Consider the following 17,956-nt stretch of genomic DNA (forward strand, 5'->3'; position numbering starts at 1 on the left):
CAAAAAGCAATGTGGGTGGAAAAAAAGGAAGGAACCGAAAGGTTTGCTGAAGTTGCACATATGCACACACACACACACACACACACACACACGGGAGAGGGGGAGAGAGAAAGAGACAGGGAGAGAGAGGGAGGGAGAGAGAAGGGCAGCAAGTCAATGCACCTAAATAAAGACAAACTATGCTTCTATCAAATAACTAACAAATCTATGTGAGGGACAGATGATGAACTTAAGCATAATTATATAAAATCTGAAAGGAATTAGTATCTATTGCAGTCCATCAATTATTGTAATAGTAACTAAAATTTGAAGATATGTGTGATAAATGGTTCCTTATCTGGGACAAAAATCAAGTATAAAACTTCCATTAAGGTTTATAAAATGCCAAAAAAGGAAGCATGGAGCAATTTTATTTATTTAATTTTTAAATTAACATCACGTTTATCATAATACTTGCTGACTCAAAATTGTGAGAAATGTTTTTGTTTTTAGAAATTGTAATGAGAGAATTGTCTAGTTTCTTTAAAAAAAGGAACTTGAGGTTATTTTCTCTAAACTACATTAGTATAGTTTGTAACTTCAGTCACAAGTATTGATTAAAAGTATGAGACCACGCTAAATTACTAATGCTTTAGTTTAGTTGAAATTTATGAAGCAAGTAATTTATAATTAACTTAAATCCAATAATTTCTATGGAATTAGATGTGACCAGATTAGACAACCATGTAAATTTTATTTTCCCCTCTTACCTTTGGTGGTTTAAATGGATAGTCTGGAGAGAAGGTGATATCAAGGAAAAAAACTCCTCCTTCATACACAGAACCTGGAGGTCCAAGTATAGTTGATCTCCATTCATAAATATTGTCTCCCCTGGGTCCAGCACTATAATACAAAGCAGAACAAATAATTCCTTAGAAAAAGATTTTCATTAGAACAGAAAAAAAGACTTTCTTAAATTTATTTCTAATTTACCATGTGTCTGAATTCATTTGTTGTTTCTTAGCTCAAAGTAACTTTCAAGATATAAGTTCCCAGAATGATATTGGATTTTAAAAATACAACACAGTATTTTTCCAGAGTATTTTTATGTTTCCTACAATATAACATTGCAAAAGAAGCACATGAACAGTACAGATAAAGGCTTTACTATTATTCCATAATAGTATACCCAGGGCATCTTTGTTATCAAAATTTCATATTGTATTCAGTGCCAGATATTTTTTAGGTTGAAAAATAGTTTTATTCTTAGCCAACCATTTTAGGGATATAATCCAATTTAGGGATTAATAATAACTAGGACTACGTTTAAAAATTCCCTTGCCTTGGAGGTCAATGAAAGGTGGAGAAAACCCATCTTTTGAAATAACTTTAGAAAGTTAGTGGACCCAGGAGCTGGATTGGGGCATACGTATCTATCTTGTTAGGAATATTTTGGGAAGTCTTATCAAGGTCCATTGAATGGTTCTTCTGCCAGTATCTTGAGGGACATCTGGATCCCTCAAGTTGCTTGCCTTTTTATAATACCCATCTGGCAGGGTACTGAATGAGTTAATTAAGTTTATCTCCAACACTTCTTCAGAGATTGACTTGTGGGAGGTTTTATTCAGGCTGACACTTCCCAAGACAGTAGAGGTAGAGCATCCTTAAAGTTACTTTTTAATTTTATTGTTTATTATTATCTACATTATTAAATTTAAGGTAGAAGCACCTTTTCCCCCAAGTTGAGTCATTAATGAACTGACTCCCTCTGTATGAAACACAGAGTAATGGGAAGCTTGTGAGAGAAAGGATTCATTTTGAACAGCCTGCTGGCAGTAATGGGATGTTTGAAAGAAAGAAGGATATGTTTAAAGTCTCTCCTGGATGGGAATCATTCAATCTTTTTCAAATCAACCAATTACCTTTCACGGTGTAAAAGCTGTCTCAGAGAGAATATGGCTGCATTTCTGGATTCCCATTTTCCTCTATTGTTTGCATTTGTAGAGTGATTTGAGTTAAGTAACTATTACGATTTGCAAGCCTTTGATCCAGTACATCTTACGGAGAGACTTGCTTTGCATGCTCCTCTCTAGGTTATTTTGATCTCTTAGCCTTGTTCCTTTAGGTTCCAAATTAGAATCTACCTTTTCACCATCATTGCTTACAGTTGCCTCTGCATGAATTTATTTTAGCTAGCTCAGTAGCAAGGTTTGGATGTCTGTGTTTAGTCATAATGAAAGACTCTTTTAGAGTTCATTTTGTTGTTAACAGTAGTCAAGCATTTGAAACTTGACAATACCATTTGTGCCATCAATACATATTGTCCAGTTATAAAATCATTAACATTTTTGTTTTTTTTAAAGTCCTCATCACCTTGTTGTATAAGCCTTGGACAAATGGCTGCAATTTGAGAAGAGGAAGCTTCTTCTGGGATAGAAAAATCTAAGAGTTGGGAATTCTTTATTTCCGCTTGTAAATCTCATTCCAGGGGTTGCATCTATTTGAGAAGCTAACAAGAAATGTGGGAGAGGTTTGGTTACTTAATGTAAGTGGCTGTTTGTTTTTTAGGAATCCATCAACGTTGAGCTGTTTGGTAGGTTTAAGTGAAGCCTGAGAGGCAGAATGTGGACTCTGCCTCTTCTTCCTTTTCACCATGGCAGTTATGACAAAAAATACCAGTCTTTAGTAAAAATAATAAAATTGCAGGTCTCCAGTAGGAAAGTGAAATATGAAAGAAACATAGAACAAAATGGGATGAAATAAAAAGCAAAAAAGTTTGTTAAAAATTGAATTAAGAAAGGCTTAGAGAGAGCTTCTAAAGCAGATGCTATTCTTTCACCATAGAATAGATGATATCTATCAAGCAGTTATAACTTTGAGATGGGTCTAGATGTCCCAGTGGGTGAGAACTTAAGAAAATATGACTTTTTTTATTTGGAAGTAGAAAAACTGGTGCATTAGATAAATGAAGCAGTGAAAGAATTATTGCTCAATTGCAACTCTCAATGCTGACATCAAGTCACTAACTGGAAATTTACTTAATTTATCCAGTTTTCATTTACCTTTGTAGCAGCTATAGCTGTGTTGTATTATTCAAAGAAGAAAATTAACAATTAAAAATCACGCTGCAAAATTGGGCTTTTACTGCTTAAAAATATAATTTTAACTCAACATGTAAATGTGCAGAACACTTACATAATAGCAATATGAAGTACTTGACATATTAGCTTACTGATGTATACACCTGCAGCCCCATAGAGGTGAGAGCTCTATGGGATATGCTTCACCCAGAGTGGGTCCTGGACCACCCCCAGAAGCAGAGTCACAACCCATCGTGAGCGGATGGGGAGTGGCCTGCTTCTGGGGTTCACCCAGCCAAGTGGCAGTGGTTGGATGACGGTCCAGATATCCACCTACCCGACTCGACCCTCCTTCCAATGCTCCACCCAGGGGACCGCCTTCCCAATGCTTCCTATGCTTCTTTAATATTCTAGCATAGATCTACTCGCCCTCAGGAGTTCCCCCCTCTCCTGGGTTCATCCTGCCTTCAATACATCGAACCTCGATGACGGGCCCGACCATTGGGCCTCTGAGAGATGGCCAGGCAGGGTCAGGGGCCTGCATCACAAGACCAACAAGAGGCCCCTGGTTAAGTTTCTACTCAAGTTTTTTGTCGGGTTAGGGAGGGGGGCGGAAAAAGACTATGGTTGCTCGGGAAAGGCAGGCCTTCCAGCTACCATATCGCAGGCCAGGCCTACGACCATTCCAGATGGTGAAAAACGAGGACCAGTCGCCGACAAAACCCAGTGGCGAACTGACGAACAACCTATTCCCAGGATGGTGGGGAACGGCAGAAGGTGCACAAACAGAGGGCCGTATCGTCACCGGGAGTGTCATCTCCGCTCTGTGCAAGTGGTGAGACGCTCCGACCCTCTGTACTTCCCTGGAGGACCCGGGAGCGAAGGTGTGCAGCCTCCTATGCTAAGGCTGGTCTACCTGAATGCCAGGTCCGTATCTAACAAGGCTCACCTCGTTCGTGACCTAGTGGAGAGCGAGCACGCGGACCTGGCTTGCATCACGGAAACCCGGCTGGGCCCAGAGGGTGGTGTCCCCCTGGTTGACCTCTGTCCGCCAGGTTTCCAGGTGCTGCACCAGCCTCGGACCCATGGGAGGGGCGGGGGAGTGGCAGTTATCATCAGGGAGTCCCTTAGCCCGCGAGAGACCACCGTCCCTCAGATGATCGGGTGTGAGTCTCTCCTTCTGAGATATGGCCCGGGGGCGCAGCTGGGCCTGCTGCTGGCGTACCTACCACCTAATCGTGCAGCGGCAGCCCTGCCCGAGCTACTCGATGTCCTCTCAGGGTTGGTGGTTGAATTCCCAAAACTCATGGTCTTGGGCGACTTTAACCTACCGTCCCTGGGAGGATCGTCCGAGCTGGCTCGGGAGTTCATGGCTTCCATGGTGGCCATGGACCTGTCGCAAATAATTTCTGGACCGACTCATGAGGGAGGCCACAACCCAGACTTGGTGTTCTTGTCTGGACGGTGGCGTGATGATATCGGTGGGGGTGCCATGACTGTTACGCCCCTGTCATGGACCGATCATCACCTTCTACGGCTAGACTTCCCCTTTGCCACTCCCCGCCGTGGGTGCACGGTGCCAACCAGATGGTACCGCCCTAGGCGCCTAATGGACCCTGATAGGTTCCAGGCAGCGCTTGGGGACGCACATGCACTCCCTGCTCACAGCTCGGCGGATGCCTTAGTGGAAGCCTGGGAAAAGGCAGCCACGGAGGCTCTGGACCGAGTTGTACCCATGCGGCCTCTGACCCGGCGCAGATCCCAGCGAGCCCCATGGTTCACTGCGGAGCTCCGGGAGATGGAGCGTCGGAGACGGTGCCTAGAGAGCCGTTGGAGATCCAGTCGATCCGAATCCGACCGATTGCGATTAAGAATCCTCACCAGGTCTTATCTCGCTGCGATAAGGGTGGCAAAATCCAACTACTTTTCCACCCTCATCGCGTCCACAGATAATTGCCCGGCTGCCTTGTTCAGGGTGACTCGCTCCCTACTGAACCAAGAGGTGAGGGAGGAACCCTTGCAGGGCTGAGCCGAGGAATTCGGTCAATATCTTCTGGATAAAATTGCTCAGGTCCCAGTTTGTTTTGTTTTGTTTATTGTTTTTCAGTACTGTTCATTATGTTGCCTACCTTACTCTGTACACCGCCCCGAGTCCCTCGGGAGAAGGGCGGTTTATAAAAACAAACAAATAAATAAATAACCATGGAATTATACCATTTCCAATTGGACATATTAACTTGAAAAGCCACTCTCACTTTTCTCCCTTTCCAGCCCTCTTAAAGACAACCTGAAAGCAAGTATATATGATCTGAGCACTATTATTTCACAGTGCAAAAAAGATTATTTCTGATCACTTCTCATGCCTTTACTTTGGAAGTAGTCCTTACAGTGCCTTTTGCCTTTTGTCTGGAACAGCTACAATATTCTGCAGTGTTTCTCTTCCAGCTGCAGTGTTCAAAAATGTTCTTTTTCCATTTCCTTGACACTGTCAGTTTTTAATATCAGCTTTTTCTTTTTTTTGTAAACGTTTTATTGATTTTTACAACAACAACCTTAGTGCCTGGTGTACAGTGTGTTGTCTTGGTTCATAATTTTTTTTAGGAAAAATATACAATCAATAATAGTTAATTAACAATCAACAATAATTAATTTTTATATTTCCATAATTAATATATCAATTAATAGTATATTTCCTTGATCTTCTCTTCTCCCAGTAGTAGTCTCCAACATTAAACAAATATAATTTTTGATATTTGATATTTTCCATATATAAATGATTAAGGTTCGCGACATTGTACAACAGGTAGCAACCAAAACCATCCCAAAGAAAAAGAAATGCAAGAAAGCAAAATGGCTGTCTGAGGAAGCTTTGCAAATAGCTGAGGAAAGGAGGGAAGCGAAAGGCAAGGGAGAAAAACATAGATATGCCCAATTGAATGCAGAATTCCAGAGAATAGCTAGAAGAGATAAGAATGCCTTCTTAAATGAACAGTGCAAAGAAATAGAAGAAAACAATAGAATAGGAAGGACCAGAGATCTTTTCAAGAAAATTGGAGAGATGAAGGGAACGTTTAATGCAAAAATGGGCATGATAAAGGACCAAAATGGCAGGGACCTAACAGAGGCAGAAGAGATTAAGATGAGGTGGAAAAATTACACAGAAGAACTATACAAGAATGAGCTTAATGTCCCAGATAATCACAATGAGGTGGTCACTGACCTCGAGCCAGACATCCTAGAATGTGAAGTGAAGTGGGCCTTAGAAAAGCTGAGCAACAACAAAGCTAGTGGAGGTGACAGTATTCCAGCTGAGCTATTCAAAATCTTAAAAGACAATGCAGTAAAAGTGCTACACTCAATTTGCCAGCAAATTTGGAAAACTCAACAGTGGCCACAGGATTGGAAAAGATCAGTTTACATTCCAATTCCAAAGAAAGGCAGTGCCAAAGAATGTTCAAACTATCGCACCATTGCACTCATTTCACATGCTAGTAAAGTCATGCTTAAAATCCTACAAGTTAGACTTCAGCAGTATGTGGATCGAGAACTACCAGAAGTACAGGCAGGATTTCGAAGAGGCAGAGGAACTAGAGATCAAATTGCCAACATACGCTGGATCATGGAGAAAGCTAGGGAGTTCCAGAAAAACATCTACTTCTGCTTCATTGCTAAAGCCTTTGATTGTGTGGATCATAACAAACTGTGGCAAGTTCTTAAAGAGATGGGAGTACCAGACCATTTTATTTGTCTCTTAAGAAACCTATATGCGGGTCAAGAAGCAACAGTGAGAACTGGACACGGAACCACCGATTGGTTCAAAATTGGGAAAGGAGTCCGGCAAGGCTGTATACTGTCGCCCTGCCTATTTAACTTATATGCAGAGCACATCATGAGAAAGGCAGGGCTAGATGAATCAAAAGTTGGAATTAAGATTGCCAGAAGAAATATCAACAACCTAAGATACGCAGATGATACCACTCTAATGGCAGAAAGTGAAGAAGAACTAAAGAGCCTCTTGTTGCGGGTGAAGAAGGAGAGTGCAGAAGTTGGGTTGAAACTTAACATTAAGAAAACCAAGATCATGGCATCTGGCCCCCTCAATTCCTGGCAAATAGATGGGGAAGAAATGGAGGTAGTGACAGACTTTATTTTCCTGGGCTCCAAGATCACTGCAGATGGGAACTGTAGCCAAGAAATTAAAAGACGCTTGCTCCTGGGGAGGAAAGCCATGGCAAATCTAGACAGCACACTAAAAAGCAGAGACATCACCCTGTCAACAAAAGTGCGTATAGTCAAGGCTATGGTCTTCCCAGTTGCAATGTATGGCAGTGAAAGTTGGACCATAAGAAAGGCTGAGCGCCAAAGAATTGAGGCCTTTGAACTCTGGTGCTGGAGAAGACTCCTGTGAGTCCCTTGGACTGCAAGGCGATCAAACAGGTCAGTCCTAGAGGAGATCAATCCTGACTGCTCTTTAGAAGGCCAGATCCTGAAGCTAAAACTCAAATACTTTGGCCACCTAATGAGAAGGAAGGACTCACTGGAGAAGAGCCTAATGCTGGGAAAGATCGAGGGCAATAGAAGAAGGGGACGACAGAGAATGAGGTGGCTGGATGGAGTCACTGAAGCAGTAGGCGTGAGCTTAAATGGACTCCAGATGATGGTAGAGGACAGGAAGGCCTGGAGGAATGTTGTCCATAGGGTCGCGATGGGTCGGACACGACTTCACAGCTAACAACAACAAATGATTAAAATAAACATCTTGTTCTATATTTATACCAACAATAGCGTCCATATATAATATTTTTTTCTTATCAACTTATATTATTTTTGTAAAAGTCATCTTATTGATTTACTATGTATCTTATTTTCATAAATCTTGTTTAAGCTCAATTTCTCCTTAATATTCAAACAGTTCTTATCAATCATAATTTTCTTGGTAATTAATATCTAACCCTAACCCTAATCCTTTCCCCCTCAATATTTCAATCATTCCTTAATCCTAAGTCTTTTCAAACTTAATTTATCTTTAAAATTCAAACTTTTCCTTCATTCACATTATCCCAGTATTTTTACATTTTCTATCTTATCAAAAATACTATATTACTTATATTTCTTATCCCACTTATCTTAAAGCCCCTTTATAGCCAAAATTATTTGTTTATTTAGCCATATTCAAACAAGTGTTTGCTCGTATAATATTCCATCTGGTAGGGCAGATCAAGTCTGTTAAGTCCGTCTCTAGCTTTCTTCCTTTGCCAAATAGTTTTCCAAATTAATATTTTTAACTTGTCAAACAGGTCTTGTATTTTTGAAGTTGTTGTTAGAAGTAGAGGACACATAGTAAGATGTATGCTTTTTGTCTCCCAAACAGTGATTCTCCTAGCACCGTCCATTTTGTTAAATCTTCTTTATTCTCAGGTTTATTTTGACGTTCTAATGCATAAGGTCTTTTCCATATTTATTGTTGTATCCAAATCTTGTAAGTTTTTTCTTGTTTGTGTTAAGTTATAATTCCCTTCATTTGGGGCTTTGCCAATTAAGTCATTTTTTTTCTAGTTTACATTCTATTATCTGATTTGTTTGTTCATTCTTTACCATCATTCTTTGGGTGTTTTTTTATCGTAAATTTAAGTTGGAAGTATATTCATTTATGTTATCAAAGTTGTCACATCGTTTAAAGCTATTGTTATTTGTATCTGTCGTAGCACTGCATAAATTTCCTCTTGGAAATTTGTCTTATCTTAAAAGGTAAAGGTTCCCCCGCACATGTGTGCTAGTGGTTTCCGACTCTAGGGGCCGGTGCTCATCTCCATTTCAAAGCTGAAGAGCCAGCGCTTGTCCAAGGACGTCTCTGTGGTCATGTGGCTGGCATGACTAGACGCCAAAGGCGCATGGAACGCTGTTACCTTCCCACCGGAGTGATCCCTATTTTTCTACTTGCATTTTTACGTGCTTTCGAACTGCTAGGTTGGCAGAAGCTGGGACGAGTAACAGGTGCTCACTCTGCTACGCGGCACTCGGGATTCGACCCGCCAAACTGCCGATCTTCTGATCGACAAGCTCAGCGCCCTAACCCACTGAGCCACCGCATCCCTTTTTTGTCTTATCTTAGAATATTGCCTCTAGAGGTCTTTGATCTTTCAGGCTGAGTTCTTCAGGAATAGATATTAAGTATGGTTTTCTATATTTTTTTGATAAATATGTCATATCTATGTTGTCTCCTACTTTCGAGTAATCTGTCATAGTGCTATAGTCTCAGTAGTTAGCCTTGTCAAGCCGGCCAAAACTCAAAATCCAAACAGTCCAATTTTGTATAGTTCTTGTCTTTATATATAATTTTTATAATCCACTGTATTTTCAATTGTCAAGGTTTCAGTAAAATCAATGTTTTATAACAATTCTTCCTTTCAGGAGTCAATTGTCAACCAGTCAGAATTGCAATTCAGTATGTTTAGCCACCTTAAATCCTTCCTGTAACTTCCCTCTCAAAGATTAGTCATAGATCAAAGTTTTTCTTTTTCTGTAAACAGTTCATAAATTTAGACCACAATCAAGGTATTTCTTTTCCTTCAGATACTTTCCAATCTTATAGCTGGCCCGGTGTACAATCTCTTCTTTGTTCCCTGGCAACTATCTTCTTAAAGGTTTCATGGGAACAGATTTTTCTTTGTTTCTGGGCATTGTCTTTAATGTGCTATGTTCTAATTGTCCCCTAGATGTCAGCAAATATCTGTTTTCTAGTTCTTTCAGACAAGAAATTATTCTTATTTTTCTTTTTTATATATAATTTCATCAAAATCCTTTGGAATATAATCTTAGCAATTTGTTTTAGTTTCTAAAGTTGATCAGACCGTAGTATTTTGAATGTAATTGCAATATGTTTCTTTCCTCTTTAAAGGTTAATTCGTCGCTTCCATCTATGGGGGAATGGGAATGTACTCCCCTCTCCTCACTTTAGGAGGTTTTCTTTCTTTGGGGATCTTTCCCAGGGTCTTAGTTGCAAAATAAAGGAGAAGATCAAATACTCTCACCAATTCCAAGCACGCTGTTCACCGTTGTTCTGGCTAGTGCTCTTGGATTTCAGCTGCAGATAGCTTGGGCTAGACGTTGGCATGTGACTAGCCTTTCTTCTGTGGAGTCAGAGGGCTTCCCCTGGATCAAAATGGAATGACTGCCACTGTTCCATGATCAGTGGGGTGCTCCTCTTCCTTTGCTGCCTCTCCAGGGAGACTTCAGACCCGTTTAGGGTCTCCTGGCAGGACGAAAACAGCCGCAGGATGCGGAGTTTCACAATTCTGCAGCCATGTGCCACGGCGCAAAAAATGGAAGTCCTAATATCAGCTTTTTCTGTTGGTTTCTTATGGCAGCTTTTGAGTGTTTGAGAATAGATGATTTAAAAGTATTTTTTTAAAAAAAGTATTTCTATTTGCTGAATTGTACTTCTGGGTGGTTGTTTCCTATTGCCTTTCTTAACAAGATCATGTTTGGTAAAAATTTAGTGCTAATTTTGTTTTTTTTGGAAACCCTGATCCTCTACTATTCTTTTTCCTTCCCTGTATTTTCTTGGATTGTCCCTTTCTAAACAATTAGCAGTATGGGACTCTGGATATTTGACTCTTTTCCTCTTAAATGTGTTGAATTGAAAGTCACTTAACTCCTGTGATTGATGTGACTTCAATAGTGAAATAAAATATTTATAGCATTTCTTTGAATAATTATATACCAAACATTCTGATCTTTCTGTTGAAGTAGAAGGTTCATCTGTCTTATGGTGATTTGAATTTGCATCATTCTCCTTAACAGGGTCAAGCAAGAGAGATACTGCTGAACTATGGTTGTCTGGTGAATTATAGGTCTTTGACATATACTGGATTTCAGCTTGTTTTCTTCCTGTTTCCATCGGAGCTGGGTTTCTTGGATAGCTGTGGAACATGTAAGGCTTCATTTCTCCTGCAGCTATGCATCTGGGAAGTGTTTTTAAAATCTGATTTGTGAGAGGATCATTATACTTAATAAAAGTTTATTTGTATCGGTACCTTCCAGAATCTTTACTATCTGTGGAGTTGTGATTTTAATTTTGGAAACCTCTTCAGCCTTGTTCCTAAATTGTTTCATCTCTGTTTGTGGATGTAAAGGGCTCATAATTTTGGTATAAAACTTGGGAAGATTAAGAACACATAGTCCAGCTTTCATGGTAGATGTCTGCTCATTCTCTGACCAAAGGAGGTTAGGTATCTGATCTTGTAGCTGATCAATTATGTCATTTATAGAACTTTCAGCACTTCTGCACAAATGTTCTTTTTGTCTTGGTAATTGGGAAGGTACTTGAAAAGATAGGTTTTCTAGTGTTCCTGATAAGGTTAATCTGAGTTTCATCCTGAGATTTGAAGTCATCTTGTTTTTTTAAAAAAGTTGACCTGAGATTAAAGATCTTTATTATAGGCAGAACTCTCATGAGAACGTGAAACAGTTTTTGATACAAGACTTCCCCCCCCCAAAAAAAAATACCTCTTGGATGCTTATATTCCTGGTAGCCTGTTCACATATGTCATCTGAAACTAAGGCTAATAGGTAATGGATGGAATAAAATATCCTTAGTGGTAAATGCAACTTTCTGTCTATTATTTTCTGTCAAAAGGCTGGTTATACCAAATCTTATGGTTTATATTATTGTTTGTATTACAGAAAATATCCATGCTTTGTTGTGAAACTCCTAGTTGTGGTTGTTATCCCCTTCCTAGAGGTTGGAAACTCCGCCTTCTGGTTTTCATGGTTCTGGGAAATAAGGCACTCTCAATGTTTGTATTTTCCATCCTACTCCTTTTTCTTCTTCTCTTTGATTTCCACTGAAAGAATAGTCCATCTTTTTCAAGAAGCTAGGAGTGGGCATGTCATCATAAACTGGTTTGTTGTCCTGGTATCTATAGGGATGATATTGCAGCATATCTTGCAGGAAACACTCCATCAAGCTATACAAGTCCTACAGTAATTGACAAAGTACATACATGCTGTTCAAGATTATTTAGGATGCATGATAACAGATGAGATAATCTTGTCTGTTCTGCATAACAAGTAGTTCAGTCTTTGACAGTTCTAGTCAAAGTAATAGTTTATTTAAACTATTACTGATGGCCTGCCATAAAGAACCTTCATTAACTTTCCTTTCCATACCTTGGGCTGAAGTAGCACTGGCTTCATCAGCTTGCCTATTATGATCAAACATTTCTTCTTCCTGTTGAGTGAACTCTTCTACATCACTGGACTTTGAAACTAGATGAAATAGGAAGAGGTAATTTACAGGAGATAGAACCAATCAGTTCCTCTTACCAATATGTTCCTTAGATTCCTGTGGTTTTTTTAATGTGATTGGAACAGATTGATCTCCATTGTGCTTCCCCCTCCTCCATTGATTCAAAAATATCAAAGTATCTACAATTAAAAATGTTACTCTGAGGAATACAACTAAAAAGTAGCATAAAACAAAATTTTATAATAGTAAATAAATGAAATGATTATAAATTACAACTTGTCTGAGAAAGCTCAACAGGCACTAAATTAAGCACAAAATTATTATTTTATTAAACTAAGAAATGTTGTATTTATCACACTTCAATAATGGACAAGGAGTACAATTACTGTAGCCATTTATATATTTTTAAAGGATGTAAAACTTTTATAGTATAGTCTCCATTGAGTAGATGGTAATTTTTGATGACTTCATGGACACATTGTGCAGTTTTTTTCCTATAGTATACAGCTTTCAACTTCCCAGTTTAGCATACAACCTTGATATTCCTTGAAAGTCTCCAGCCCAAATACTAACCAACCCTGAACCTGCCATAGACTAAATATAAATGCAAGTGAGCAGCATGAAAGTAGAAAATATACAGAGAAAACATAATGAGGACTGCATCACAAAGCAGAGAATAAATGGGTTGAGAAGGTAACCAAGCACGAAGTTGATAACATCCTGAAAAAAGTGGAAAGTTGAAATAATAAAATGAAATAAAATTATGGATTTGATGGAAGCAAAGATAGTTTGAATGTAAGTGTTGGCTTAAATCACTTTTAGCTACATTTTCTTTTCCTTTATATTATGCCTTTTATACCTTTGACATTCTATTTCTTACTCTTTTCTCCTTTCCTTCCCCTGGGCAGATATAGAAAAAATGGTATCTGGCTAAACAATAGTAATTTTGAGAGGAGTCTAAGTGTCCTAATGGATCAGCACTTAAGAAAATATGACTAGCTTTGAGTGATGCCTGAGAATAGATGATTTAAGTGTACATTTTTTTTTAAAAAAAATCCTATTTGCTGAGTTGTACTTCTGAGTGATTGCTTCCTACTGTCTTTCTTAACAAAGTCACGTTTGGTAAAATTTAGCTCTGAAATTCTTTCTGAAAACTCCATTTCTCATATTGATTTTTTCCCCTATGCTATATTTTATTTGGATTGTCTCTTTCTAAACAATTTTATACCTTTCACATACTATTTCTTATTCCTTTTAAATAAAATGCTTACTTGCAATAATATATTTTATATATAGTATTTTTTAAAATTATTTCTTCATCTGATGGTAGTCCTTCATTTTTCCAGTGTCTTAGGTAGTCTTCTTCCAGTTTTTTCTATTTTACTGTTTTTATAGTCTATTGTCAAATCTACAATCACATTAAAAGTCTCGTACTAAACAAATGTTTTGGTACTCCAGTTCTGTTATTTTTCTGTGAAGATTTTGATAGAATTCTTCCTGGTTGTTATTTGGCGCATATATTTTACTAACAATATTTGTTTTTAATGTAAATATATTTCTACCATCACAATTCTTTCTCCATCTGAATAAATCATTTTAGAATCTATTGTCTCTAATATATACAGCAATGCCTCTTTTCTTTTGTTGCACTGATGCATGATAAAGTTTCCCAATTTTGGGGTACTCCAACAGCTTATAATATTGTTTTTTTATATGTGTCTCTTGCAAGCAAATTATGCCCATATTTAATTTCTGTAGTTTCCTAAAAAATGCTTCTTTTTGATGGGGAATTTAATCCATTTATATTCATTGAAAAATTTTCTTTCTCCATTTTAGTTATTTATATTTAGGTCTAGTGGATCTCGTGATCTACTGTTTTCTGGCCATTCCTTCACTCTCTTGCTCAGATTTCTCTTTCTGTTCTGGTTGTGTAGATGCTTAAGTTGCTCTTCCATTTGTTTCTGTTCTTTTCTCTCCTCTTGTTGATATTGCGCTCCTTCATCTAGAAATGCTGTTTCTTTCATCGAAGTCCTCTGCTTTCCAGATTGAATCGAATCGGTACCTTGTATTATTCCAATTGATTAAATTCCCATCTGGCATTAACCATCTAAAATTTATGCCTTTTACAATCAGCTTTGTGGTTAAAAAATAATATTGTCTTCGAGTATCTCTTACTCTTTTAGGTATCTGCTTTAAGACCACAATTTCTTTACTCTTATGTTGTAATGGTTCCTCTCAAACTTTTCTCAATATTTCATCTCATGTTGTTTTCTTTATGAATCTTACATGCACTTCTCTGGGTAGTTTATATTTTCTTGGATAGCTTGAGTTACATCATTTTATTGAACAATACAGCTATAATAACAGATAAGCATCATATGTTGTTTTTATCAACCTCATATCAACTTTAGATTGATATTAAGATAAATAGAGTTAACCAGGGCTGTTATCTTGGGTTTTACTTTAATCAGTCTTTATTTAAGCTTCCTAGCTGTAGTTTAATGCAATCTTGGATTATATACAAGCTAAAAGAACCATTAGTAAAATGGTTATAAATGCTGAATAACGAATTAGCTTGGCTGCATTTCAGCACACGTCATAAATTTTATAAAGTACTAAAAATGAGAATCGGGCAGGTAGTTAATGATTCTAATTTCTCTTGCCCAATGAAGAGCCTTTTTCAGAGTAGGCATGACATGCTCCCACCTTCTACACTTAATTGGAGATTTGCTAAAATCCTTAAGTGTCAAAGAATTTGTCCTTACTGCAGATGTCCTGCTATACTGCCCCTGTTATCAAGAAGTTGTCAAACTCTCATTTTCCCCAAGCTACCATGCCATTTAGGTCATGAAGACTGGTTGTGGATTTTTTTTGTCTGTCAGGAAATCATTCATCATATACAACATGGCTAAACTCTTGAGCAGCAATTAAAATTACAGTCAATCTGCTGGAGCATGGAAAAACATACTGAAAATTTTCCTACCCTTTATTCAATATTATTACTACTACTATTAGTTTTAGTTCTTTTATTATTATTATTATTATTATTATTATTATTATTATTATTATTATTATTATTATTATTAATTCTTTTATCTTATGCTTAATAATAAATCATTTTTTCATACTATATTTATATCCAAAGATTATTTAAGAGATCACATGGATCTGGTATTCTTTTATTTTATTCTTATTTGTATTTTATTTTTTAAAAATGCTTGCCCTATTCTGTTACTGCCTTTTGTTTTTGCCTGTCTTTTTTTGTTTTGTATTATGCTTATCATTGAGCAAAATTAAAGTGTGACACTTCTCTTTCATTAGTATTGCAGGATTTCCCTGTTATCACAATACTGGAGAGCTACAGACCAAATTATAAAACAACTGCTATAGTATTTAGTTAAAAACAACCACCACCTCCTCCTCTCAGCATAAACAACAAAAATATAAAGAGGAAGGTTCTGTGACAATTTTTTCCGAGTATGGTATGACTGAAGAACTGTGAGGTTTCTTTACATAGTCCTTTAGCAAGGAACAGTGAAATCCCTCACTTCATTGCACTTGCCATTTTTTTAGAAAAAAAAATTGTAATTTCTTTGTTTGATTGTTGCAGTCATGCAGAAAGTCAGGTAGCATATTGAGAGTCGTGTAGCATATATGTTTGGTAAATTATTATTAACATTCTGAAATAGCAGTTATGACCCAGGTTGCTTAGTCAGAGGAGGGCATCGATAGAGTCCTTTATTATTCTGTTAACTGCCACAACAAACAGCCCTACAACAGCCGGTAAGGTTCCACCCCAGACTTCCCTGAAGGTAGCCACCCTCAGTCCCACAAACAAAAGCCAGTAAACAACCAAAACCAATTTGCAAAGGCAGAGAGAAAGTCTAAACAGAAGGTGTAAGGTCACAGGGCAAGGTCCAGAGTCAAGGTCCAAAGGGCAAGGCAATTTCATAAGGTCAGGCAATTCCACAAGGCAAAGGCAAAGCATAGGCAGAAACAAGAGTCAAGGCTGAGTTTTTACAAAGTTGGGGGAGAATAAGCCAAAGCAAACAATTGTTCCTGACAAAGACAGACTCCCCTGGCTTCTTCTTAAGTCAACCCATGCCAGGTGTTCCTTGTGAGGAGGGACAGGGTGACCTTCTTGCAAGCAGCCTCACAGCCCTCCTTTGAGCTGTGCCCTTAGATCAGTGGGGGAGGCAGCTGTTCCTCATCAGAGGAGATCTGCTGCCTCTCAGCACCACTGCCCATCTGCAGCCGATTTTCCCGTGTCTAGGAGGGCAAGAGGCTCTCTGACTGGTCAACCACCTTCCCCAATGCCTGAGTGGCCTGGGATAGCATCATCCTCAGCCACTGGCCTCTCTAAACATTCCATCCCCATCGGGTGGTCCCAGTTCCTCCTCCTCCTCCTTTGCACTGTAATCAATGAGACCATGACCTAGCCCTGCAATGATCTTGCTATGTGATGCAAGAGAACTGTATGAATAATTTTTATCATTTAATGAAAAAAATATGCTTGCCATTATGCAAACAATGTTAGTAAATATTCTACACTAAAATATTCTACAGTAGCTTCTCAGCTCTACATATTTAATTATGTCCCAAAGCTGCACTCATTTCCAATGTAACCAAGTCCATCCACCTTGGAATTGGTTATTCTTTTTCTCTTTCCTTCCACCTTTTCAAGTATTAAAGCCTTTTCCAGAGAACTGGCTCTTTACATAATATTTCTGAAGTAGGATAAGTTGAGCTTGGTCATTTCTGTCTTGAGAACTCCAGAATGTACTAAATGATGCATTGTTCCCTCGCTCCCAGCTCTCCATGCTATTCTCAGGAGTCTTCTCCAACACTAAGTTCAAATTTGTCAATACTCTTTCTATCCTTCTACTTTAAAGCTCAATGTTCACTTCCACAGGGAGTGAAACTTTCCCATACAGGGAGTATCATGGCTTGCATGATCATGATTTTGAAGGTATCAACACATCATAACATTTGATTACCTTTTACAAGGTCTTCATTGCTGCTCTACTAAGTGCTAATTTGCAGTACATTATTTGACTGCTTGGTTTTTTTTTTACTATTGATGGTTGATTCTAAAAGAGAGAAGTGATCCATCACTGCAGTATCTTCTTTGTCAGTTCTAAGACTGCTTGCTCACCTTATTTGGTCTTCTTTATATTTAATTTTAGTCTCATGTTTTCTACTGTGTTCTTTGACTTTTTATATGAGGGCTTGCAGATCCTTTGTACTTTTGGCTATCAGTTTTTCCTCAATATACATTCAGCATAAAGGCTGAATGAATAAAGGGAGAGAATGCAGTCTTGCTACACTCCTCTGCCATCCTGGAGCCAGTCTATATACTATTTTTGTACTATGGATTTTTGACCTGTATATGAGGTTTTCATGAAAACAATGAGTTGGCTCAGGGATTCACATTTTTCTGAGCACTTTCCACATCTTGACTTGATTATTATACACAAACAGCACATGTTTGCTGTACTAAATAGATTTGGATTTTCTTTGGAATTCATAAAATGGATTAAGGTATTGTATCTAAATCTAAAGCGAAGGTTAATGGTATGTTTTCTCCTATTTTTCCACTATTTAGAGGAAGCCAAGGGTGTCTACTTTCACCTTTTTTAGTATCTGT

General features: G+C 38.2%; 1 protein-coding gene across 5 annotated transcripts in view; it reads right to left on the minus strand.

The window, feature by feature from the left end:
* Positions 1-17,956, minus strand: part of UBE2E2 (ubiquitin conjugating enzyme E2 E2) — a 73,261-nt gene that overhangs the window by 7,270 nt on the left and 48,035 nt on the right. For all 5 annotated transcript variants that reach the window (XM_083378622.1, XM_083378620.1, XM_083378621.1 and 2 more), the window contains one exon: positions 750-882. In XM_083378622.1, the coding sequence (XP_083234748.1) occupies positions 750-882 (133 nt within the window). The remainder of the gene's footprint in view (positions 1-749; positions 883-17,956) is intronic.

This window comes from Vipera ursinii, assembly GCF_947247035.1.
Source record: "Vipera ursinii genome assembly, chromosome: Z".
In the NCBI taxonomy this organism is placed as follows: Eukaryota; Metazoa; Chordata; class Lepidosauria; order Squamata; family Viperidae; genus Vipera; species Vipera ursinii.